This window comes from Ictalurus furcatus, chromosome 14, assembly GCF_023375685.1.
Source record: "Ictalurus furcatus strain D&B chromosome 14, Billie_1.0, whole genome shotgun sequence".
In the NCBI taxonomy this organism is placed as follows: Eukaryota; Metazoa; Chordata; class Actinopteri; order Siluriformes; family Ictaluridae; genus Ictalurus; species Ictalurus furcatus.
In genome coordinates this window covers 13,321,607-13,348,800 of record NC_071268.1, presented here as the reverse complement: position 1 = coordinate 13,348,800, position 27,194 = coordinate 13,321,607, and the positions used below count along the sequence as shown (strand labels likewise).

The window sequence follows — 27,194 nt, the reverse complement described above, 5'->3', positions numbered from 1 at the left end:
TGTTGGAGTAAAGTGTGAGACTGAGCCGAGTCCTTCTCCTGACACAGACACTCCAGCAGAGCACGGGCAAGGTGAGATTACCCATGAATTTCTAATAAAACAAGGACACAGTATAGCACATAGATAAACTATAAACCGGTAGCTATAGTATATGTATGCTAAACTGAAGTGAGATTCATACAGTATACCGGTACTGAAAGTAGGTTAACATAGACGGCTCAGAGCAAAGCCACTCATGAAGCGTATTCTACAACCCTGACATGTAGACCAAGACGTTTCAAAGCTACAGTAAGCTATATTACTGTTAATTAAGTTTCTGTTTTATTATAGACAGGGAAATGCCATATCAGTTGCCCGTTATGTAACTTAAAAAAAAAAAAAAAGATTTTTATGAAAATGCATTTGCAGCAGTTTGTTGTGGGATTACAGGTCATGATTCCTGCAGGCGGTGACATTGTTATTGTTTAGTCAACATGACTACAAACACAGCGGTGTTGTGTTGCACAGCAGGGGCAGTAGGTGCCCGGCTTGATTCCAAACAGAGGTCATTTCTAAACCACTTTATGGCTGTGTGATCCTGTGCAAAAAAAGAGAGTCACCTTATTAGTATTCAGTATTTCCAACATCAAATCCACAGCTTTGCATTCAAACTCCAGTGCCATCCATGCTTTTACATTTAAGCGTGCACTTTTTTTGTTCAAGCGATAATAAATACACGTGTGCAGCCTGTATGAAGCCTATAATTTAAAAAAGAAAATATGTTTAAGGTAGATATAAAAGTGCGTTATTGTGAATGCTCTGTATATCTGCAACAGTTTCTATTTTGGACAGAACCCACATGATCAGACCGCACAGTGTGCTGGTTTTCCACATGCTACAACACGGTGACCTTTCCCCTAGTTTCCTGTGGCATCGGCGTCACGTGACCCAGAACCGCGCGCGCGCGCGCGGATGGATGAAGGAGGTGGAGACATGTGCCTTTACTATTACCGGTGTCTTTCTGTGTCCTTCAGACGACTTCTGATGCTTTCACACCTCATGTCAATAACATTCTCTTCACATTAACTACGTAGAAGAATTCTGCACATGCTAGGTGCCATGAATATCATTCAACAGTGCATCCCAAAACCAAATAACAGGGTACAATGTACACACAATATATCCACAGCGTTATATTTCTCTATTTTTAAAGAATGTTTACGCATTCAAACGAGCCTCGTGTTTACCCTGTGCACAGGAAGCTTGTGTTATTCACGCGACAGAGAGCGATCTGTTTCCATGGTCACGGCGGAGTTATCACATGACACCATGGCCAGGTTAACCCAGGTGTTTAAAAGTTATGTGCTCTGTTAATTTACACTAAGGCCATTACAAGTCTTTATGTGCCTGTACTGTACAGGCAACATTCCTGCAAGATAGTATGCATTAAAGTTTGCATATGCAAATAAGTTAAAACACTTCAGGATGTAGTAGTGTCTAAATTACTAAATTATTAGACTGCTTAATTGTGTCCATAGTATTTAAACAGTTGCTGTGACCCAAAATATGATAGCAAAATATGATCCCTACTGAAAAAGCAGCTTGGCCTGAACAGCTGGAAAAACACACACAGCTGGTCAAACTGGCAGAAGGAAATCATTTCTGAATTACTGCTACTAATGCAACATAGTAGACAAGTTGCTTTTAAGTAAATAACACAACAGTAAGGCACTTAGAAAATCCCAAACATTTAGACAAGTTTAGACAAGTAATAAGGAAGCTGGAAAACAATTTGCCAGCTCGGACATTGTTTTGGCAGCTGGTCAGATCAATCTGGATTTTTCATCAGGAGTGACACAAAAGTTCTTTAATCCAGTTAAATACTGTTTTAATCATTAAGGATTTATAGTTCTGTTTAATAATAGTTTGTATGTGAAATTTAGAGCAAGTTGGGCAATGCAATCTCATCTCTCTTAGATAAGTTGCAGGTCCTAAATATGTTATTCACAACACAAACTATACATAGGTACAATCTATGTGCAATGATATAGTGTGATTTTGTTCTGTAGTTGTTATTAATTTTTTAAAAATTTATTCTGAGAAATGATTATATCAACTTCAAGGCAAATAGGGAAGAAACCAAAGTCCACTCCATCCTCTGCATGAGGTCAGTAGGGCTGTTAGTCATAAAATAATTTCGCTCATGCTTTGTATGAGTAATACACCAATGTAATCCAATAGAAAACTGATTTCAACCAATGCTTACACGTCGCCCACTTGCCTTTTTTGTTGATCACTAACTTATATCAGACCTTATTCCAGTTATTCCTGTCTTTTTTTTTTTTTTGCTTATTCACACTTCCACTATTGCTGGAGTTTCTTAAAATCCCCACTGAGGTGAAATTAGTTTGTCTAGTTTGTTTTAGTTTGTTTGGCATGTCAGTTGGTACTAATAACATTAGTGCTATTTATACCACAGCTCTGTTGAATTCTCAAATCTGATGGGCCAGAAGGCATTGATTAACTTTCTCGGCTCTGACAGTAGTCCTGGCTGCAGGGTAAATCAGAGGTTTATACTAATGTGCTCGTTCTAAAACATGATCATATCTATAGTAACAGGTCATGTACATGGATTGTATAGAGGACACTCCACATCAGCTAAGCCTAAGATTAAGCAGAATTAAAAACAATATTATTTCAAACATAGCCATTGATATGGTGAGGTGTTTGGCAAGGAGATGTTTATTTAACGTTTATGGAAATTTATGGAGTCATGGGTATCAATTCTTTGTAACAGTTTTCTGCAATGGGAGAATCTTTAGGACGGGGAATGTTGAACTTTCCATTTTCTATGTCACATGACAAGCAGTAATGTTTTTGGCTTGTTTGCTTCAAGGGAGAGGGGTAAAAAAGGGAAAGGCTGATGAGCAAATGACTGTTTATAGGTGTCATAAATGGAGCTAACCTATCTTGCGGATATTCCACAACATTGTGCAGGGGCGTAAGGAACATAACATCAAATGAGTATGTTTTTACACGAGCTAGAGAGCACTTGCACTTCTTGCGAAGGCTAAGGGTCTATGGGGTGGATAAAAGTATTATACTACTGTTCAATAGAGCAGCTATTGAATCTATTATATGTTATGGTTTTACAATATGGTTTGGTAATCTAGCCGTTAAATCTAGGTCACGACTTCAAAATGTGGTTAGAAAGAGCTGGAAAAATAATTGGCATGTTGCCCCTAACTTCTCTACAAGAGATTTTTGTGAGGTCTGTAAAGAATCAGAGCCTTAAAATTATTGGTGATCCAAGCCATATTCTTCATAAGGAGTATGAGCTGATGCCTTCGGGCAGGAGATATAGGGTCCCAATCTATAAGTTGAATAGGTATAAATTTTCGCTAATTCCACTGCCAATTAAATTATTGAATAGTAACAAATGATTTTTGTATGGGTGAGAGTAAATGTGTAATATGTGGGGTATTGTGTTATGTCTTATGTGTAGGTATAGTGAAATATTGTATGTTGTATGGATGAAGTGTAATTGTATAGTGAACTGTTGTATGCTGACCTGCTCTCTCGATTGCCCAAGACAAATTTCTCCTATGGGAGATAATAAAGGATAAACTAACTAACTAACTAACTAACTGACTAACTAACTAATTAGTCAAGCAAGCTCATTTAGGGTGAAATGAAAGTCGTCATGGCCAAAAGAATATTTACAATAGGTGTGAAATGGATGTCAATGGGTCATCATCATCAGTGTTGCTGGGAGAATCTGATGCCCAGTCAGGTTTAGGATACAAGTCAGGTTGGTTATCATAGGGATAGTAATCAGTCTTTGTCAACATCAGCGTTTGGTCATTAGTGATTTCAACGAGCGTGAGAGACTGCTCCGAACGAGAGAAACAATACAAGGCAAAATGAGCAAGACAAGAAGAATTATTGCACCTATTGGTAGACATACGGTTAATATCCACGAGCCCCATCCCCCGAGTACCTGAGTTCAACCAATCAAACCCCGTCTCGCTAGTCTGCGGACGGTTGCGTATTGCAGACCGCATGTGTTCAATGATAGATTAATCATTATGTGTCTGTGTGACGCGGGGACATGTGACATTGTGTGGGTGTGTATATGCAGATTGTTGCTCGTGAGCGTAGGTCCTCCTAGAGGCCTCTTGATAGAGAATCACTTTATAGTCCTCCTGTCGAAGTCCCGTCCTCTCCAGCTCAATGCTTGGCTCTGGCGCCCTCCTACAGTGGCTGGCACGCATCCATGTGGCTCTCTGGTTGACCTTTACCACGGAGTGAGTGACGAAAAGGATCTAGAATGGCCCCGACCACCGTGGCTCATTCCACCTGGTCCTGCGGAAGTCCTTGATCACGATCCACTCTCCGGGCTTCAGATCATGCAGTGGACCCGTGGCTGGAGCTGGAAGTGCTGCCTTTACCTGCTTGTTGATAGAGTGCAGAGCAGAAGACAGGGTTGCACAGTAATTTAACATTGCATCATCACATGCTGCAGTGTCAAGAAGAGGAGCTGTCACAGGTCCAATTCCTGTGTATGGAGGTCTCCCAAACAGTATCCCAAAGGGGCTAAGCCCATCCTAAGCCTGTTTCAAAACAGCATTTGCTCAGTCTAGTGTCCCATTTTCTCTCTCTACCACCCCACCACTAGCTGGATGATATGCACAGTGCTGCTTTAAGTCAATACCCAAATATTCACCCACCTACTTAAGGGCATGGCTCACAAAAGGTGTGCCATTATCACTGGAGATTATCATAATCACTACTGGGTCTGAGTCCTGTTTGGACGTAGGGACGTGGCCTTCTCTACCTTCAAATCTCAACCCACGTTATGAGCAAACAGTGTAAACAAAAAAATATTTATTTATTTTTTTAGAGTAATTAGAGAAACCAATGCTTTATCGCAGCTATCATTCCCCCTTTTGACACATGGTCCCTGCCATGCATCAGCTTTGAAGACAAGGACAGCCCTGGGGGCACCGCCAAACTCCATCAACAACCGTGCAGCCTGCTTTGCGCCACACAGCCTTTTCCTCGTCTGCGTTGCCCGTGCTTGGAGGTCTGAAAGCTGTAAAGAAGGAGTGATCATAGTCTTTTGAGTTTTGGGACCATAGATGCAGCTGCTTGCTTTGCTGTACTGTCCGCTAGAGCGTTTCCTAGGAAAACAGGGTCTAATTTGTCAGTGTGTGCATCACGTTTGCATACTACAATAGTTTTGGGGAGTAGGACTACATCCAGCAGCTCAGAGACTAGTTTGTGGTGGGCTATGTGTGTTCCTGAACTCGTCAGGAAGTTCCTGTGATTCCAAATTGTCCCCAAATCATGTACTACCTCAAAGGCATATCTACTGTCTGTGTAGATATTTACTGACTGTTCCTCAGCATGTCTTCATGCCTCTATGAGGGAATTACAATTCAGCTGCTTGTGCTGAAAGGTTTGATGGGAGACTTCCTGACAGACCGTCTCGTGTGCGGTCACTGCTGCATAGCCCACTCGATTTTTACCTGTCTCTGGGTCATGTGACGCTGACCCGTCCACAAAGAGGATCAGATCTGGGTTTTCCAATGGAACATCCTTCAGGTCGACTCTAGGGGAGCAGAGTTCGTTAGTCAGTACAACACAATAATGTGGTTCCCCGTCTCCCTCTGTTGGAAGAAGAGTAGCAGGGTTAAGGACAGTACATCGTTTTATAGTGACATTCAGCATGTCTAGTAGTATAGTGTTATGGTGCAGCCACCATTGGGTGGACAGGTGTGAGTTTTCTGTTCAAGTAGGAGTAACAACACCTCATGTGGAACCAAGAGGTTCAATTCTGAGTAACCTACCAGGTCTCTGGATGCCACCACAGTTTTCTCAGCTGCTGCTACTACACATACACACGGGAAACTCTGCAGCGACTGGATCCAATTTACCTGAGAATGAGCTGTCCAACCTGTTGCATATGCCATCTCTCTGAGTGGTGCTTCTAGAATGGTATAGTTTAGAATGAAAGTTCTGCGATATGAACACATTCCTAGGATAGATAGAACCCGTTTCTTCGTCCGAGGCTTGGGAATCTTCTGGATTGCAGATACTCTTTCAGCTGAGAGTTTCTTTCCCTTTGCAGAAATGTCATGACCCAAGAAATCTCACTTCTTGTTGTACATACTGTAATTTGGAGAGACTGGCTTTGTGTCCCTCTTTGGCAAGATGCTGCAACAATTTAATGGTGTCAGTTTCACACTGTGCCCTGGAGAAAGTGGTAGAGCTGCTAAGCTGTCCTTTAGCATTTGGTTGTATATCGTTAGTGACTCACAATACCCTTAACACAAGCGAGTAAAAGTGTAAGGATGTCCGTCAAATATGAATGCAAACCGAAACTGATTGTCTTTATCAAGAGATATACTGAAAAAACGCATTAGCTAAATCTATGACTGAAAACCATTTGCTATTTGCTGGAACCTGGCTTAATATAGTGTAAGAATTTGGCACGTATGGAGCTCTCTGTTTGACTGTTGCATTAACCACCTTCATCTTATCATATGCCAACAACAACAAACGAGCACAGGCTCTAGGCTTGTTATGCTTGGACCATTGATAAACACAGAGCTCTGTTTCTTTAACAAATGGAGTTCCCAAAGATGAGTCATCAGTTATTGATACTCCCTGAGATGGGGACATCAAATTTAAGTGTAAAACACACATTAAGAACCTGCCCAGTAGATTGACTGGACATGAAGACGAAATTAGGAATTGGTGGATTACTCTTTTCCCATTTTCACCTTCACAAACTAGTGGTTCAGAGAAACGTTCTAATACTGAATGTCCTGTCACACCCATGGAGCGCAGTCACCGTGAACTCATTTTCGGGGATTCTTTTAATTCGCAGTGTTATATTACTGAATATGTTGCTCCTGAATCTACCAAAAATGTGACACTTTGCTCATTAACTACAAGAGATATACATGGTAACTGTGTAAAAGGAGAGGCATTATACTTTAAAAGGTTAAGGGTCATGACTGGTTCAGACATTTGTGAATTGTCAGTCTGACTAATGTTGGATGTGGGTGTGGGCATATATTCCTGTTCTTTGTGAGCTAACTGATAGTTTGGGTGTCTGATGTCACCTCTTCTGTTCCCAGGTGCCTTACCCTTCCCTTAGCTCTGCCCGTCAGTTCGCATCTGCTCTGGACAGTTTCTTGCAAAATGTCCAACTTTTTCACAGTTGTAACAGTTTAATCCTGGTCCATAGCCCTGATGGCCGATTCTTCCTCGTCTGCATGCTTTTGGTCTTCCTCTCCTCTCCATCTTTCTTTCATTTGCCTCTGGTAGGAGCTTCTCCGCGTGGATTGCATACCTCTCCACTTGTGTGAGGTTTCCGGTGTCCCAGGTGATACATTGTTGTTTGACTATATCGGCAATTTCTGGTTTAATGCAGTTCATAAAGCTGTTTCTGAGACGTGCCTCCCATGCTGTGATGGTCGCCTGCCCACCTGCCGGAGCGTCGGGTTTCTCCAAGCCTGAGATTGCGCCATGGATCTCAGTGAGCCGGGACAGGTACTGTGACACAGTCTCTGAGTTTTTGCTTACACATCGCTATTTTTGTCATGTCCAGTCGCACAGGAAAGGTGTTCGTCAGCCTCTGTTGGAAAGCCATGATTTGTGCTCTGTACCTTGCGTTGACTCCATCATCCCACTGTGGGTTGATCAGGCGGACATCGTTCTCTGGGAATTCATGTGAAACCTTGACCCAGTCCATGCCAAGTTTTGCCATGAGCAGTCGTCGTAATTCATAAGTGGTGTGTCTGAATTCTCTGCAGAATATCCGAAGTTTATCCCCAAACTTTCGTCCTCCTACTTCGCAGAGCACCGGCAGATGTGTCATGCTGCTCCTGATGTCTTCCAATGTCCAGGGTCTGTGAACTAGCATAGGGCCTCCTTCTCTGGCCACTTTTAGCATTGGGGCATTTACCACAGCGTTCACTGTCCCTTCTCTCTCCGATTTTGTTGTTCTGAAGCCCTCGGGCAGCAATGTTGTTGGTCCCTTCACTTGGGATCTTGGGTGTAACACCACCGGTGAAGACAGACCGGCTGGAGCATAGTTCGGTGGGGGTTGGTGGCTCAGTTCTGACAGGTTCGGATGAAGTGGCGTAGGCTTGGCCGCTTCATTGTGAGGAGGTGCCCCTGAAACTGGAGGTTCCTCCCTCCTTACTGGCTGTGGGCATCGTGGTGGGGCGGAGTCCAGGTCAGGATTGGCTTTCTGCAATTTAGCACACTGAGAAACAGATGAGGGCCCTGCCTGACATTTTTTCTCTCTTTTATGTGCCTCGCTCTGCCATTCAGCAGATGCCTTCCAGTCAGCCAAAAACTGCACTTCGCTCTTTGTTTTAGGGGTCTCTCTCTCTCTCCTTTGTCTACAAATTAAGTTTCAGTTGTTCTAACTGTCTGAGGCTAAAACTACCTTTTTCAGGAAAAGCACATTCTTTAACCCATACATCATATTGGTTCAAACATCCCTCCCCATAATTCACATGCATAAACGTGATATTAGGATCAACATATGAGCTCCCTGTACATACCAGAGCATGTGTCACAGGATGTGCTTTGCTACATGTTTTTCCCATATTTTATTTATTTATTTATTTATTTATTTATTTATTCTTTTACAGCTTCTATAAATTTCAAAGTTTTAATCAATTTAACGTGCTATGAAAATCAAGTGAATATGCATTCTCGTGCACAGACAGAAAAGGTTCAAAATGTGTGCCAAATCTCTAGACATCTAATTAATCATATAACTTATAGGTTCAATAGAGCAAACCTTAAGAACGTAAAAGAGTTTACCTGTGAGGGCAAGTCCACATACAGCAATTTGGTAGGACTTCCCTTCTTTTAATTTTTTTAAAATTATTTTTTATCTCAGTAAAATTTGCGTTAAATTTGCCAAATGTATCATGTACCGCTGATGTGATGGAATGAGTCAATGGGGCATGCCACTTGATAATAACCCGCCGCAAAAATACTGCGTCTCTTGCGCTTCTTAATAAGTATTCTCTTTACTTATTCATTGCTTGAACTGGACTCTTTCTGTTAGTAAATATTTTTTCCGTTATTATCTCTCTCTCTATATATACCCGTCGGTATATATCTTAGTTTTGAAGCTGTGATCTAAGAAACACCAATATCTCTGCCATCGCAGAGGCGAAGTTCCTGGAACTTCTTATAAGAAATCGCTCCATGTAATACTTCTCTCAATGTAATACACACATTTCTTATATCATTGAGTCCCTTCCATACAGACAGCAATACACAATGACTTCATAAAATTCTAATTCTAAATCATTGACTCCCTTCCATAGAGACAGCCATACACAATGCCTTCATAAAATTCTAATTCTAAATCATTGACGCCCTCTTCCATAGAGACAAGTATACACAATGACTTCATAAAATTCTAATTCTAATTCTAAATTCTTGATGATTCCTACCTCTGCACAATAAAGGGCAAACCGCTTTTGCATCAACACAGACTTCAGGGTGAAACTTTTCTATGAGCGTCGTCCGGTTTGCTTGTTGTCCAGAAAAGCTGAAAAGACTCGCGCAGCCCAGCCAGGAGAAGCCAAATTGTCGTGGAAATTACACAACACTCGCAGACTCGTCCTCTGAAGGTAAAAAGGTTTATTACAGAAAGATGGTTAATACAGGATAGAATAAAGCAGGATAGAATAATGAGAGCGCTCTGAAGCCCTTGTACTAAACCACTACTATATATATATGAAACGCAGAGCATGACATAATTCTGTGTACCGATAAGAAGCAGTTTGAGGCAATTCAAACAGGCTTTGTTTTAGGATCTTGGACAGACGAACCTTGAACAGAAGAACATGTTTGTGTCTCTGTAAGCAGACAAACATTCTGTACTGATCTCAGTGACATGACATGGCCTTGTCTTCTGCATTATCCTCTGATGAGAATGAAATAGAACAAGAACAAAACTATTACAAAGTAAAAATGAGTAATTTCCCTCACAAGTTCTTTACTAAAAATTTAATAGTGGGCAAAATGTTTGGAGTATAAAAACACTTTGGGATGTGTTGTTAATGGAAAATAGTCTACTCTGGGGTGGTAACAGTAACTCTGCTTTGCATCAGGCCACATCCCACCACCCCATCATTGATTACTTTCCTGCAGCAAATGTCCTTTTCTTTACCTCATCTTTAATCCTAAAATTAGCTAGCTAAAAAGCAGATAACAGCTACATCAACACTATAAGCTATATAAGCCATAATTTGCCACAAATTCATATTGCAGCTAGAGATCTTCCCTCTATAACTATCTCCTATTTTAATCTGTATATGATCTATTTTGAAGAAGACCTAATGTTCACTGTAGCTTTTAACATTCTGTCAGGCCCTAGAGTGTCTGCTTTGACTTAATGTGAATTTTGAAACATGATAGCATGGTTAGAAAATGATTATGGAGTCAGTGTTAGAAAAGATTCTGAATACTATGATGATGATGTTCCTGAGCTGCTGTGAGTACCCCTGACAGTCCTGCAATAGGAATTCACAGTCAATGCTGTGTCAGGGTTCCTGGGTGGGAATTGGCAGGAAATTTGTATGCATACGTCATACGCCAGCTAAAACACATCACACATCATCCCACCCCAGCAGAAGGATGACAGGCAGGAGATACAGCTACTCAGAAGCGAGAGAGAAAGAGATAATTAGGCTTTTTTTGCTGAACAGGTAAGGTATTTATTTGTTCAGCACTTTGATGGGAAGCTAGTAAATAATAGCCAATTTTTATTCCTGGTCATGCATTTCTTAGCCAGTTGTTAAGCTGTTTTAGCTATTTGGTAGTGTGATGATTTATGCTTATTTCTGCATTTCAAGCTCTGTTAAAGTGGTCAAGAGCAAATCAATCACTACTTCAGTTTCTCGTTGTTTGTCATTTGGACAAATCTGTCTGTTTATTTAAAGTAGCTGGCTGATGGCTAACTGGTGGCATTTCAAACTCTCATATTGGATGAGTTATTGGATGTTGTAATGAACATTTCAACATATAGTTGAATAACATTTTAAATTTAACTTTCACTAAAAGGCATGTCTTGATGTTGATACTAATTATTTCATTTTACAGGGCATGATGTGCAGATCACAGAATGAGTAAAAAGTTCTCATCAATATGACGAAACGAATTATAGATGCTTTCTCTTCCTTAGACAGTGAGTTTTCGGAGGCACCATGGCAGAAGCTCACCAGGCAGTGGCCTTTCAATTTACTGTCACTCCAGATGGCATTGATTTGCACCTGTGTCATGAGGCCTTACGGCAGATCTATCTTTCTGCCTTACACTCCTGGAAAAAGAGGTTCATTAGGTTCAAGGTATTTTCATAGAATCTCCTCTGATAAAGGGAATGTTAGTATTGCAATGTTTATTGCTTTATATGACCTATTAGGAATGCCCATGATCTTATAGTCGGTTGGTATAATAACAATAAATCAACTCATAAATTAGTATCAATTTATTTTGTCTTTGTGTTGTTGATTTTTTTGTTGTGTGTTTATTTATATAAAAGTGTTTGTTTTGTGGTGGATAATTGTGACACTCTTATGGCTGTAAGTCCATGATAATATCTTTCCACAGAATGGTGTTATAACTGGAGTTTATCCTGGAAGTCCTTCTGGGCTCCTAGTTGTGGTTGGGGGTTATTTGACCTATACAAAGTATGCAAAGATAGACCCAACTTTAGGACTCTTCACTAAACTGGCCACTAATTTACCAGTCAGGTAAGTAACTGACATGAATTCATTTGACATACTGTGTGTAACCAGTATAAGAAGAAACTGATATTTTATGCCTGGGCATGAACAGGTTTTAACTTTACATCTATTGCTGTAACTCAGCTGTAACTGAGACCATCTTAGCTCTGTAGATCCAGTTACTAATAGTTGCTCAGCAGCTTGTGTTACTAAGTAAAATAGTACCAGGTTTGGAAGGACAGTGTAGTGCTGAATATATAGGGGGAAAAATTAAAGAGCTCTTAAAAGAAGATAGGAAAACACATCCAGTTGATTGGTTGACATCCAGATGTTTGAGGATGATTGCTTATAATCCATAATAACTCCCATCTGTTAAAAGCTTGCAAAATATGCTAGAGCAGATGCTCTTTTGCGATGAATTAGCTATGTTGTTTTGCTTGATTAATGTCAAAATGGTGAAGAATTTGACATTGAGCCTGTTTCCAGATAGATGCCTGTTCTTAGTATAAATTAAATATGCAACCAGCTGGCATAACAGTCTTTTGCATTCTGAAAAGATATGGCTGCTTATGATCAGGTTTAAGACATGTGGGTGCATTAATGCATTCAGACCTTGGAGAAGTTGACACATGCCAAAAATGACATTTTTCTTCTTTTCTAGCCTAATTTAATGGTTACTTATTAAGATACTATTGCTACTGAATGTGGTCATGTTTACTTTATTTTCTTTTAGCATTGAATACAAATGGTTTTGAGATGGAATACAAATGGTTTTGAAAAAAAAAGAAAGAGGTGATTGTAGAACTGAACTGATTGTAGAATTGTGCTATTATGTGAACTTAAAAGGTGTCAAAGCTTTCTCACTGGTAGCAGTCTGAAAAGGTCGATCATCACCTGCATGTCTGAAATTGTGGAGAGGCCATCGTGGTAAACAGTTCTGTTTCTCTGCAGTAAGTACATAACGGAGGACACCCAGCATATCATTGGTGGAATGTTGATTGGTACAGGGGTTTGGGTCACTGTCATCTTTATCATGAGGAACATCCTGAAATCTCTGCTGTCCTGGCATGGCTGGATGTACAATCGCCATGGGTCCATGTCCATAAGTACCAAAATCTGGCTGGTGAGTTCACTTTGCCAGTGCAAGCAGAAATGAATGTCTCACAAAGAGTTTTTTCAAAAACATTTTTGTGTCCACTGAAAATGTTTGTGCATTGCTGTGCCCTTGTTGTTGCAACACTGTTACTTGTAGTGTGTACCTGGAAAAGCTATGTACTGTATTTGTCCTTCAGAGCTTGTTAGTAGGTTTTATGGCATGTTGTTTTGTTTTCATTCCACTTGTCTGATGCCTGTTATCACTGCAGGTACTGGTGAAGTTGTTCTCTGGACCTAAGCCAATGCTGTACAGTTTCCAGAGCTCATTGCCACGCCTACCCGTGCCCCCTGTGACGGACACAGTGCAAAGAGTGAGTCTCGAGCTGTTTAACAGAAAACAAGAATGAAGCCTTTACAAAATCGAAATATGAATTTTCTCATGCCTTTCAACGTAAATTGGTTATTTTTGCAAACTTTGTTTTGGGGTGGATTTTATGAAAATGTTGCTGAATTTGGATTTCAAGGTTACAACCTTTTATTCCTTTGTTTTTTAAATAAACATTAGACTGTATTTTGGATATCGGTGAGTGAAACACTCAAGTGATTTTTTACTTAGATTTTATTCATAAGATTGTTTTTAACTGTAATGCATGTTAGGGAAGACATAATATTAATCCCTCTTTATCTATCTCTAATCACTCTTTAATGTAAGATTTATACTTTTGAGTAATGTAAGATTTATACTTCCCTAGAAGATCTAGTCCTAGAATACTTCAGCACATTTTCCCCCTAGCAATGTTACTATGATTAAATAGGTTTGTAGAAAAAAATCGGAGACCTTTAGACATGTCTCTCGTTGGTCTAGTACCTTGAATCAGTGCGTCCTCTAATGGATGATGAGAAGTACAAACGTATGGAAGGACTGGCGAAGGACTTTGAGAAGAACTTGGGCCCCAAACTCCAGTGGTACCTGAAACTCAAGGCCTTTTGGGCCTCCAATTATGTAAGTTGTCACTATCTTACACTGACTACCTTTGAGATGACTTGGAATTCATGTTTAAACTCTGCTATTGCTTTATTATGGCAGGTCAGTGACTGGTGGGAGGAGTATGTTTACCTGCGAGGACGTGGACCGATCATGGTCAACAGCAACTACTATGCAATGGTAAATATTGACATAAGTCATGAATAGTGAACATTTATTTTCTTTGTTTTCATTTTCCCCCCAAATTCTAAAACTGTATAATTTCAGGTTTAAATGATTTAAAGCCAGGATTTTCAATGTTGTCTCAGTCTTTTGGACCCCACTGTATAATATACTGGTATTTATGGATATTTTTATGATTTAATTATATAGTGGATAATTTGTCTAAATATCATATAAGCTTTTGTAACTATTATCAGAAGACTTCAAGTATTTGTTTTTAATTCAAGAAAATGCTCAACATAATTTAATCACTGGTACTCAGAAATGATGATACAATATGTGTCAGAGCAGAACAGGAGCCTCCTACTAGCTTTACATTAAGTGTATGATCCACTAACCTTGACATTACAAGGTTATTATCTTTGCAAAGTCTTAAATTATATAAAATTATATTTTATGAATTTAAGGCCTAATATGTAAATTGTTTTAAATTCACATTAGATTTTAGCTATTTATTCTGTTTTCACACCAGCAGGCAACAAAGTCACAGGTAGCTATTCATTTCATGCAGTGGGAATTTTGGTTAAAGACATATAATGTCTTATCAGGAATTAAAAAAAGAGATAGTAGCAGTTGTGACATGGCCACAAGAGACAAATCTTGCTAGTGTGGACTCAGGGTTGATTTGTTGGTGTTTGAGTCTACTAGTCAGGCTAGTACACACATAAAAATAAAATTTCCTTACATGTGAGTTATTTCGAAGCATTTTTATATTTGGCATGTCATCACTGTCAAAAAAAGCTTCAAAATAACTATGCACAGATGAATTTTCTTCATTTTACACCTGCAGGATTTTTTGTACGTATTCCCTACTAATGTGCAAGCTGCCAGGGCGGGAAATGCCATTCACGCCATCATGCTTTACAGGAGGAAATTAGACCGAGCTCAGATCAAACCTGTGAGTTCTTCATTTCTCACCACAAACACAAACTCACTTCCTTGTACTCTAATATGCATATCACACAGACTTTTTAAGCAATACTTAAGTAGAACAGAGAACGTACCTACTTTACATAAATACTGTTTGCTAAATAGTGAATAGAGCACTATAGATATTTCCCACATTCCTTCAGTTATCTATTAGTTCCAGGGCTTGCACAATTAAATGCCCTTTGTGCTAATAAAAAAGCACAGACTCATTGCATTGGGGTAAAGTTCACACAGAAAGAATACTCAGGAACTGGTTTGGTTAGATATCAGAGTCCTAACCCCTTAAAGTCCCAAGTTCTTATTAAGTTATTCACAATAAAGCATATTAGACCTATTGATTAACTACTACAGTGAGGGAAAAAAGTATTTGATCCCCTGCTGATTTTGTACGTTTGCCCACTGACAAAGAAATGATCATTCTATAATTTTAATGGTAGATTTATTTGAACAGTGAGAGACAGAATAACAACAAAAAAAATCCAGAAAAATGCATGTCAAAAATGTTATAAATTGATTTGCATTTTAATGAGGGAAATATGTATTTGACCCCTCTGCAAAACATGACTTAGTACTTGGTGGCAAAACCCTTGTTGGCAATCACAGAGGTCAGACGTTTCTTGTAGTTGGCCACCAGGTTTGCACACATCTCAGGAGGGATTTTGTCCCACTCCTCTTTGCAGATCTTCTCCAAGTCATTAAGGTTTTGAGGCTGACGTTTGGCAACTCGAACCTTCAGCTCCCTCCACAGATGCCCTGGCTGAGGGAAGGAGGTTCTCACCCAAGATTTGACGGTACATGGCCCCGTCCATCGTCCCTTTGATGCGGTGAAGTTGTCCTGTCCCCTTAGCAGAAAAACACCCCAAAGCATAATGTTTCCACCTCCATGTTTGACGGTGGGGATGGTGTTCTTGGGGTCATAGGCAGCATTCCTCCTCCTCCAAACACGGCGAGTTGAGGTGATGCCAAAGAGCTCCATTTTGGTCTCATCTGACCACAGCACTTTCACCCAGTTGTCCTCTGAATCATTCAGATGTTCATTGGCAAACTTCAGACGGGCATGTATATGTGCTTTCTTGAGCAGGGGGACCTTGCGGGCGCTGCAGGATTTCAGTCCTTCACGGCGTAGTGTGTTACCAATTGTTTTCTTGGTGACTATGGTCCCAGCTGCCTTGAGATCATTGACAAGATCCTCCCGTGTAGTTCTGGGCTGATTCCTCACTGTTCTCATGATCATTGCAACTCCACAAGGTGAGATCTTGCATGGAGCCCCAGGCCGAGGGAGATTGACAGTTCTTTTGTGTTTCTTCCATTTGCGAATAATCGCCCCAACTGTTGTCACCTTCTCACCAAGCTGCTTGGCAATGGTCTTGTAGCCCATTCCAGACTTGTGTAGGTCTACAATCTTGTCCCTGACATCCTTGGAGAGCTCTTTGGTCTTGGCCATGGTGGAGAGTTTGGAATCTGATTGATTGATTGCTTCTGTGGACAGGTGTCTTTTATACAGGTAACAAGCTGAGATTAGGAGCACTCCCTTTAAGAGTGTGCTCCTAATCTCAGCTCATTACCTGTATAAAAGTCACCTGGGAACCAGAAATCTTCCTGATTGAGAGGGGGTCAAATACTTATTTCCCTCATTAAAATGCAAATCAACTTATAACATTTTTGACATGCGTTTTTCTGGATTTTCTTGTTGTTATTCTGTCTCTCACTGTTCAAATAAATCTACCATTAAAATTATAGACTGATCATTTCTTTGTCAGTGGGCAAACGTACAAAATCAGCAGGGGATCAAATACTTTTTTCCCTCACTGTATGAACCATTCAGTATCTACGGTGACCTAACAGGAAATTTTAGTAGTTGTTGATTGAGAAATGTAGGTTTGAACTAAATTTGAAGCTAATATTAGTCTACTGACTTTATATACATGTTCTTTCTTTTCATGTGTGACATGAGACAGAGAATGAAATGATTATAAGTGCTAGATGTGCAGCATGTGCATTGATCTGTCATTCTTCTCCTGCAAAATTTCCATCTCTATCTTTCTCATTCTCTCTCTCTATCTCATTCTCTCTCTCTATCTCATTCTCTATTCTCTCACCATTTCTATCTCTCTATCTCATTCTCTATTCTCTCACCCTATCTATATCTCTATCTCATTCTCTATTCTCTCACACTCTCTAACTCTGTATCTCATTCTCTATTCTCTCACCCTCTCTATCTCACTTTCATATTCCCTCACCCCATGCTCTGTGATCTTTTTCACACCTCTCAATCTCTCATTCTTATTCTCTCACAATCTATCTCTAGCTCTTTCTCTCACCTTTTCTCTCTCTCCTTTTCTGTCTATCTCTCTACCTTTCTGTACCTCTCTGCCTCCTCTCTTTCTTATTCTCTCCCCCCTTTCTCTCTCCCCCTTTCTCCCTCAGTCTCTCTTCACTAACCTTAACTGTGCATGATTATTAAAGAGCCCGCCCTAAACAGTGCTGCATTTTGTTCCTTGCTCGTGGACGCGTTGGTGTTAAACGTGCACAGGTTTACTTGCTGGAGAACAGAGTGCCGTTGTGTTCAGCACAGTGGGAGCGGATGTTTAACACATGTCGCATCCCAGGCCTGGAGACAGGTAAGAGATAGGGAATTCTTCTACAACCAGTGCTTAAAAAAACCCTGCAACAGACTGACCAATAACACGCCACCTCTCGTCACTAGCAGTCAATGCATTTGGCAATTAGCCTTAGTAGTCCTTAGATATATGCATAATTTTATTTGGCTGCATATTAGAATAACAATTTAAAATGAAAGCCATATTTTGATTCATAGTCTTACAAATCTAATGTTTCCTTTACATTCTGTAAGTGTCCTGCTGGTGACTTGAGGGTGCATCTCCATATACCTGAATGTGCGTCTCATTTCCTCTCACATGAACCTCACCCCTCCATCCATTTTCCTCCATCATTCTTTTCCATATTCTTTATCTCTGATCCTTTTCAATCTCTCCAGGTGGCCCTGTGGTTGAGCTGGTCTTTGGGTTTTCCCTTGTGTCTGATATGTTAGTATCTGACTCTCCCTCTTGCTTTACAGCTCATGGTTCTAAACACTATTCCCATGTGCTCATCCCAGTATGAGCGTATGTTCAACACCACTCGAGTCCCAGGTGTAGAAGAAGGTAGCGCGCTCTTCTGTCCTTTGCTTGTGCTTCTTAACCTCCAGTCTGAAATAATCAATCATTTCAACAAACAGTGCATGTAGGACTGTATTATAATGCATGTACCTGCACGGGTGTGATCTTGAGATCTGTGTGTGTTAATATTAATTTGATGTTCACATTTTGAAGTGAATAATATGAGTGGAAGAAAAGCAGAGATGAGTTTACTATAAAGTTTTACAGCAGCAAGATGGAGGCATGATTATTCTTTTGATTGTTTTTACTACCACTAAACATTCCACCAATTGAAGGTGCATATCTGGTATTATTTTTTTCTTTCTTTCTTTCTTTTTTTTTTTGCTTTGACTGGACATCATTTAAAAACCAGTTAATTGAGCTTTATGAATAGGCTTAAATGAATACTTACATGAAATATATTAACACACTGGCTGCTGTAAAATTATGATACAATTGCTATATATAAATTAGATGTTAACGTGAATGTGTTTGGCTTCGACGCACTAACCAGATCATTGTATTATTTTATACTGTGTGTGTGGCAGTCCAGGAAGACCTGATGATGTACTAGAGTTCTGGCAAACAACCAAAAGAGATGAAAATTCAGATTTTGGTCAAAATCTTTCAATAATATACCTTTACATCTCTATAAGCTATAAATATATTTGAACAAAATTACATGTTTTCAATTACTTTTTCACCTTGACTTGCAAAGATCATGTTGGCTAAGGAGCCAGTTTGTAAAATGTAGCAGTAACAGTCAATTTACCCAAATAGGCCTTAAACTTTGTTAGTAAAGTGTGAGTTTCTCACACTGTGAATGTGTTAAGATTATTAACAAATGAACAAACCTCTTGTTCATGCCCATCATGTGGTTTGGGAATATGTAGTTTTCATCTCAACATTTGCCTTCATGTCACAGGCTCGGTGCTGGGGGATAATCTAAAATAGAAGTTTTGTAATTGCAAATCATCGTCCATGTGTAAAAGGTTTCACATTCAAACTTTGATTATTTCACTATGGTCACTTTCCAATGATGAAGTGGTCAGGCACAATCATTTCCTCTGCTAGTTAAGAAGTGTAATTCAATTTGATGCTGGATTCATATTGCTCTGAGAACTCCACACTTCTCCATATATCTCCACATGTAGATATCATCCAGCACGTGAACGAGAGCAAGCACATTGTGGTTTTCCACAAGGGCCGCTTTTTCAAGGTGTGGATGTTTTACGACGGCCGCTTGCTGTTGCCCAGGGAGATTGAGCAACAGATGGAGAGGATTCTGGCAGATACGTCCAAGCCTCAGGCTGGAGAGGAGAAGCTGGCTGCACTTACTGCAGGAGACAGGTGAGGCAAGGCTGCACGATGATGGCTATAATGGTCATCAGCATTGTTTTGCTCAGTATGGAAATTATTTTATGTTATTATTCAGCCAGTACCAGCTCCCTGATCAGCAGTTTGAAATTTTAAGTAACAGAGTAAATAAAGCTGACATTACTGTCTGTGTGACGTTTCACGTGTTCGACTCATGTCCACGTTTCACGTGTTCTGTTTTCCTCCCACCTCCCAAAAACATGCTGGCAGGTGAATCAGCTAAAATAAATGACACCCTAGGTATTCAGTGTATTCCAGGGATGGGCAACAGATCTACTGCTTCCCTGACATGGACAAAGCATTTACTAAAGAATGATGAATTAATCTAGTTGGATAACTATACATAACTCACTAATATTGCGATTCAAAATCAATGAAGCCAAAAGTTACAATTATAATTTAAAATATGATTTATTGTGCAACCCTGAGTGAGGGAGCTGAAGGTATTGTACATGCAAAGCCTTGAGTGAAGACTTGTGTGTAACTTTGGCCTATTTGATCTGTGCTAAATTATTTGATCGCTGCCTAGTGGAAAGCTAAGCGTGCGTGTAATTACTGAAAAAAGTCTCTGCTTCTCCGGGGTCATTGTAAATGCATTTTTATTATGAATATAAATGACTTGCTTCTTGTTTGCATCTTCTTCTTTCTCTCTGCAGAGTGCCGTGGGCCAAGGCCCGCACTGAGTTTTTCAGTAGGGGAAAGAACAAGCAGTCCCTGGACGCAGTGGAGAAGGCTGCCTTCTTCGTCACGTTGGACGACACAGAGCAGCGTTACGAGCCTGATAACCCTGTGCGCTCCCTGGACAGCTATGCTAAATCTCTGCTTCATGGAAAATGCTATGACAGGTCGGGATATCGATTATTTTCTCATCAGGTCAAATTCAAAGAAGTTGAAGGCATTCAAGTGATGGTGTTTTTGTCCTAATGTTGGTAATGAGACTCCAAGTCTGAAGACTGTGTGTTTCATATGAAGATGAAATGTTAAATGTAAGGTTTTTTTCTCCTCCAGATGGTTTGACAAGTCGTTTAACCTGATTGTGTTTAAGAATGGCACAATGGGTTTGAATGCTGAGCATACCTGGGCTGATGCCCCCATTGTGGGCCACCTGTGGGAGGTGACTCTCTCAAAATCACCCATACATGGATTTTATGTATTATTACAAGGGTGGACAAATCATAAAATTATTAGCTAGCCTCTCAAATGGCAAATGGAAGCTCCAATGGGCTGCCCAGTCCCATGTTTAGCCTAGAAACTGAGTAGGCTAAAAAAGTGTATGTAATGTGATATATTAATGTATAGTGAGCTAGTCAGCAAGGGGAATGTTGGAGCAAGTTGTTGGCCAACGTTTTGGCTATGATATGTCTTCATGTCACACATGAAAGATATTTTTGTGTGGTCCTGATTCTGATTCTGAGTCTTTCATTCATTTAAGTTAATTAATTAGCCTAGTAGAAATCATGCCCTGTAGTTACGGCATTTAGGTACATCACATCATGTGATGTAAAATGTGCCGTCCCCTCATCGGGGAACTACAAAAGCAAAAACAAACAAACAAAAAAACAAACGAATAGGCTGTCCACCTATGCTAGTGATTTGTCCACCCATGTTATCATCAATTAATTACTTAATGATTAATTAATGATTGGTCATGTGTGTGCGTGTGTCTGTGCACTGCAGCATGTGTTGTCTATGGACCCTAAAAAGCTGGGCTACACTGACGATGGCCACTGCAAGGGCAAACCACATCCCAATCTGCTTGGACCCCAGCGCCTACAGTGGGACATTTCAGAGGAGGTATATAGTCACTCACATCTCAGCACCTGTATCTGTTTTTAGTTAAACTCTAACCATGGTTAATTTTGTGCTAAGCATTCTCATGTTTAAGTTTGTTTACTTCTGACATACAGACTGTATTAATGTGCTTATTTGCATTCTTTCATTAACAGCTTGTTGTGTCTAGTTAAAGGACACGGTCATTTGTTTAGGTATTTTTATGTTCATTTTCTCTTTTCTCCAGTGTCAGTCTGTGATCAGCAGCTCTCTGATGGTGGCTACTGCCTTAGCAGATGATGTAGACATGCACATCATCCCGTTCAACAACTTTGGCAAAGGTTTAATCAAGAAGTGCAAGACCAGCCCAGACGGCTTTATTCAGATCGCACTCCAGCTCGCTCACTTCAGGGTACATACACTAACCACTCTTCATAGCACTCTCAGTCCAGATTCTATGCTTCAGCCACTTAGGATCAGAGTGTTTATGTGAGATTGTGTGACACTTCTTTCTTACCACAGGATAAGAGCAAGTTCTGCTTGACATACGAGGCCTCTATGACGCGTCTGTTCCGTGAAGGCCGCACTGAAACCGTTCGCTCCTGCACCATGCAGACTTGCGAGTTTGTTCATGCCATGATGGATGAAAAACAGACAGTAAGACCAGCTGCTCATCTTTTCACTGTTATTTGTTTTATAAGACTTTTGGTTTCACAGGCATTACCAGTATTTTGAAATGTACACTCACCAGCCACCTTGACAAAGGTATTACCCAGTAAGGTCTTTTAAGGAGGTATTTGATAAGGTAACACCAGAAAGAGTTTTAGAATTTGTATCCCAAATGAATTAGAAAAAATCTATATACATGCTTACATTGCTCAGTGTAAAATACTGTACACTTAAATGGTTTTACTTTTAAAATATCTCCTATTCAGTTGTGTTCATTTATTCGTTTACCTGTTTAGATGTGTGTGCCTGTTCTTATGTTTATCAACCCATGTATTAATTTATACATTTTTAATTTATTATGTATAACCTTACACCTACCATGAATATAGCACTTGATGCTGACATGGCGTTAAACATGAAACACCTTCCCTTCAATTGCCACTTTAATATGAGCAGCTGTACACCTGCTAGTTAGTCATGTTGCATCAGTGCAATGCATAAAATCATCAGCTGGACTTTCTCCACCATTGAACTGTTGAGTTTGTGTGAGCCTGTGCAGTGTAGCCACAGATTCCCATCCAGGTCAAGGTTAGATGCTTTGTGTATTCTAAGATGCTTTTCTTCTCACCACGATTCTAAAGAGTTGCTGTAGCTTTCCTGTCAGATTAAACCATTCACTGCCACATTACACCATTAAACACATTCTGCATATCAATCTATTTGTCACGATCTCCCCTGCAGATGGCGCTGCAGCACGCGACGTGCACGGCGAGCCAGAGGGCGCATGCGTGCACGTGCTGTAAGTGCGCATGGACGATAGGGACTTTGTTTACAATGGACACGTGCACTTGTTTTGGATTCTGTTCTGTCCCCTCCCTGTTTAGTTATTGGCGGAGGTGTAAGGGTGTGTTTTGATTGTTTCCAGCTGCCTGAGTTCATGTTTGATTGCGTTTGTTATTTAAACCCCTTGTGTTGCTGTGCACGTTGCGCAGTATTAAATGTGTCAATGAGTAAAGCTGTAACGGAGTGTATAGCTGTCGATATGGTTAAAGTTCCATGTCCTGTTCTCGTTTCATGCCACGATTCCAGTTTAATGTTTAGACCTCGTTTAATGTTTGACCTTTGTTCGAGAAATAAAGCCTTTCATCTGCACTTGCTTTCCGCCTCCAAGTCTGTAACGTAACACTATTACCCCAATTAATTTTTTTAAACAAAGATGCCTACTTATGGATATGAAGACAGGACATTATTGGTGTACCACATTATAAGCTATATATAGCTTGTATATTAGCTATACATTATTACAGTGTAGTCAATGTAAGAGATAGAGAAAATGATAAGGAGTTTGATATTCTGCCAGTATAAAAAAAACAAAAACATTCTTCTTTTCTAATTCTTCATTCAGAGAGAGGAAAGGCTGAGACTTCTGAAGGTTGCAGCAGAAAAGCACCAGGACCTCTGTAGAATGGCCATGACTGGCAAAGGCATTGATCGCCATATTTTCTGCCTCTATGTGGTGTCCAAGTACCTGGGAGATGACTCAGCCTTCCTCAAAGAAGTGAGATCCCATGGCCACAAACCTTCTATAAACAGGCAATTTAGGCTGCTGATGTTAGATAGTTTACAAGAAAAAAATAATACATAGTATATTGTCTCGAAATACATGAACTGAAATAGTTCTTGTGCTTTGTATGTGTGTAGGTGCTGTCTGAGCCATGGAGACTGTCCACCAGTCAGACTCCTCTACAGCAGGTAGACCTCTTTGATTTGAAGAAGCACCCAGAGTATATCACCAGTGGAGGCGGCTTTGGACCGGTATGTCCACATGCACAAAGTAAAAGAGCTCAACTACGTACATTTTAATTTGGTACTTAAAAGGATGACTTCCAGTTGGTACAACATGACAATCATCAGTAGCCCTAATAATTACATTTAAACTGAAATCAAACTGAAATAAAAATTCTTATAAATAACTACTAAAACATAATTAATATATAGAAGATCATGTTTATAAAGATTTATGTCCTACTTCCAAAACAGCGGCTTTAAGGTAAGTCTTTATGGCATATATATACCAAGTCAAGCCAAGGCTTATAGCAAATAAAGCAGAGGTGCTAGCATTAATGGGCCAGCTATACAATTTCCAATTTTTATTCAGCAAATATGAATAAAATACACCTGACAGAAAAGCCAATTCATATTTTGCTCCTGGTAATGATTATTTTTTGCTTTCCTAAGTGAATCCTGATGCATGGCAGTAACACCTATGATTTGTGATTTAATGTTCAGGATTATATTTTGCATAGAACTGTACTATGGGAAATAACGATAGTCTGTTTACATCCTTTCTTCCAGTGGCATTGTGTATTTCTTACTAAGCCATTAATGAATGAAAATAGATGTTTAATATTCATGGCTTGGTCCTGGTACTAGGTGTTCAGAGTAAAAACTGTGGGCTTTCGTCGGAAATTTGTTTTACCACATGCACATTTTTTTCATAATAGGTGGCAGATGATGGTTATGGCGTGTCATATATCATTCTTGGAGAAGACTTAATCAACTTCCACATATCCAGCAAGCGTTCCAGTCCAGAGACTGTGAGTATTACACTTTTAACTGTTACCAAATGAATGCATTTGGAATTTGCAGTGTTCACTGAATGTCCATCTTCATAGGACTCTCACCGCTTCGGGAGCCACATTAAGCAGGCCATGCTCGACATTCTTGATCTTTTCCAGTTGGACAAGAAGGCTGTCAGCTAAACTGTTCTTCTCTCTCCATATATAAAAAGGGTTTCATTTCATCGCATTGCTCTACATGTTAGAAGATTGTAAAAATTGTTGATTTGTAATTTATGATTGATAAAACAAGAGATGGGGATATTAAATATCATCAATAATGCATGGAAAAGGAGATTATATTCATGTTGTGTTCAGGTTTAAGTGTGTAAACTGAAAGGAACTATTCAGTGGGCCCTCGTTTATAATGGATTGCACCAGCCTTCCTTTGTCTTTTAGTAAACACGCTGAATTTCTCAGCTTACAGAACCCATATCTCTTCTTTTATATCGAACTGAATGGCAGTTGCAACTTCAAAATCCAGATAACACTCTGGGGGCAAAAACCCAATATCTTTTTGTGCTGTGTCAATGCAAAGCAAATACAATGCAATGTTTCTAGCCGGTATTTTACTGCTGAACCTGAGGGACATATGACAGTGGCTAAGGACAGCCACTAGGGGGCGGCCTTAGAGAATTTACGCTTGGAGTATTTACTTGAAGGAAATTATTTTAAAGATATCACTGTCATTAGATTTCTTATAGAAGTAAGTAATTACACCTGATATAAGATTATGATATATAATATAGTAAATTATATTACAGATATATCTATTAAAAGTGTCCATTAAAACCAATTCCTGTAAGCACAACTCAGGCAAGTGTTTCTGATTCTGCACCATGAGGTGGAAAAAACAACTAACTCTGGATACAAGCAGTGAAAGCACATAGCTGCTTTATGAATGGTTAAAAAGTCTCCAGAGTTAAACTCTTCAGGTTACTGCAAGCCTTTTCAAATGAGTCTACAAACAAGGGATAAATGAAATGTGTGTATGCTGTTCATTCTGAAAACATGCTATATATTTATCTATTGTTTTCTGTAATTCATGAAAGGGTTGTACCCATGAGTTGCTTTACTTGATTAGTCTGAATGGAAAGTGTAACTGAACTGTGTTGTATATGGTAACTAATGTATTTATATGACATTATCCACAGAAACAGCTGTCATACCACAAAACAATAAAACATGTCAATGTCAAAGAAGAACTGTCTGCTGTATATTGAGGCAGTATTTTAGAACAACACATTAAGGCTGTAAGATATTGGTATTGATAAATCTCCAATATATTGGTTAATCATATCAGAAAGAAAAGTGTAGGCCTAGATAATGTATACGCAATGAAGGAATTTGGCAAATCCTAAATATATCCATTAAACTGTTAAATCTGTACTTAAATCTTCCCAGAACTGAATGTAAGTATACTGCATGTCTAAATCATTTAATCTCAGTGTTTAATTCTAAATCATTTAATCTCAGTGTTTAATTCTTTAGATGTTCTTTAGATGTTGCTCCACCAAACAAAAAGTAAAAATAAGCCTATTTTGTTGTTATTTAACAAAGAAAAATCTATAATTGTTGATTCTGAAACTTTGCATAAAAGACATTTATTAAACATTATGGAAGCAGTCTCCAGTGTCAGTACAATGGTGATGATTTCTGCCACAGGAGAAACGTCAGGATATTACATTTTGTGTAGTAAGCTCTTAGTGTATGCAAATAATATGGTTCCTAAAACTCAGCTTTCCTCCATTTGAAGGCCTTATAGATTTTTCTAGATGATCTGTTATGTGTGGTCTTCAAATTTTGATGTTTTAAAGCACACTTAAAGCATATTAAAGATACAGCACATTTGCTTGTTTCAAGTAAAAAAAAAAAAGCCCTGTCTTTCACCTTAACTTGCCCTTGGTCTAGTGAACTTCCTTTTCGTTAACTTTTTGATCTGCGTCCATCTGTGACATCCCATCCATAATGTCATGTAAAACCATATGGGGTATTCTGTTATGAGAAAATAATCAATCAATTATATATATATATATATATACATACATACACACACACACACACACACACACACACACACACATATATATATATATATATATATACATACATACACACACACACACACACACACACACACACACATATATATATATATATACATATATATATATAGATGCAGTATATAGTCGTGAAAGTCATTGTTGGCTATTTTTGGACAAGCAAACATTTGATAATTTTTGAAAGAGTGCCTATTAATACAGTTGATATACATGAACAAAACCACAAGGAAAAATCACTTTTTGAACCATTTATTCGAAAGAAATAGATGTGATATTATTCTGTGGAGAAAGTAAGTATACCCTTGGCCTCAGAAGCTAGTATTTCCCCCTTTAGCAGAAATAACTTCTTGTAGGTGTTTTGCATGTACTGCCCGTTTCAACCCCCCCCCCCCCCCCAAAAAAAAAAAAACAAAACAAAACATTTAAATGGGATTCAAATCCGGCTTTGACTATAACCCATAACCCTTCATTTCTTCTTTTTGAGCCATTCCTTGGTGGATTTGCTAGTGTGCTTAGCATCATTATCTTGTTAGTATCTTAAGTTAGTTATCATTTAC

General features: G+C 39.4%; 1 protein-coding gene across 5 annotated transcripts; it reads left to right on the top strand.

Moving 5' to 3' along the window:
- On the top strand, positions 1-25,776 carry cpt1ab (carnitine palmitoyltransferase 1Ab (liver)). Of its 5 annotated transcripts, none has more exons than XM_053641481.1 (19): positions 1-71; positions 11,210-11,372; positions 11,635-11,777; positions 12,702-12,873; positions 13,115-13,216; positions 13,711-13,848; positions 13,933-14,010; positions 14,843-14,950; positions 17,516-17,603; positions 19,295-19,490; positions 20,174-20,362; positions 20,526-20,631; positions 21,195-21,311; positions 21,535-21,699; positions 21,810-21,944; positions 23,362-23,514; positions 23,658-23,771; positions 24,461-24,553; positions 24,632-25,776. In XM_053641481.1, the coding sequence occupies exons 2-19, from the start codon at positions 11,232-11,234 to the stop codon at positions 24,716-24,718; spliced, it is 2,325 nt and encodes a 774-aa protein (XP_053497456.1). In that variant the 5' UTR covers positions 1-71; positions 11,210-11,231; the 3' UTR covers positions 24,719-25,776. The 5 variants fall into 5 exon arrangements, with proteins under 5 accessions (XP_053497456.1, XP_053497458.1, XP_053497459.1 ...); XM_053641483.1 differs by having other exon boundaries at positions 8-71; positions 11,214-11,372; XM_053641484.1 differs by lacking the exons at positions 1-71; positions 17,516-17,603 and adding exons at positions 8,890-9,653; positions 18,062-18,146.
- Positions 25,777-27,194: the final 1,418 nt, after the last annotated feature.

Coding starts and splice junctions, on each gene's coding strand:
- cpt1ab (XM_053641481.1), top strand. CDS start 11,232: ATGGCAGAAGCTCACCAGGCAGTGGCCTTTCAATTTACTGTCACTCCA. Junction 23,515..23,657: donor ACTCAGCCTTCCTCAAAGAA/GTGAGATCCCAT, acceptor GTATGTGTGTAG/GTGCTGTCTGAGCCATGGAG. Junction 24,554..24,631: donor AGCGTTCCAGTCCAGAGACT/GTGAGTATTACA, acceptor CCATCTTCATAG/GACTCTCACCGCTTCGGGAG.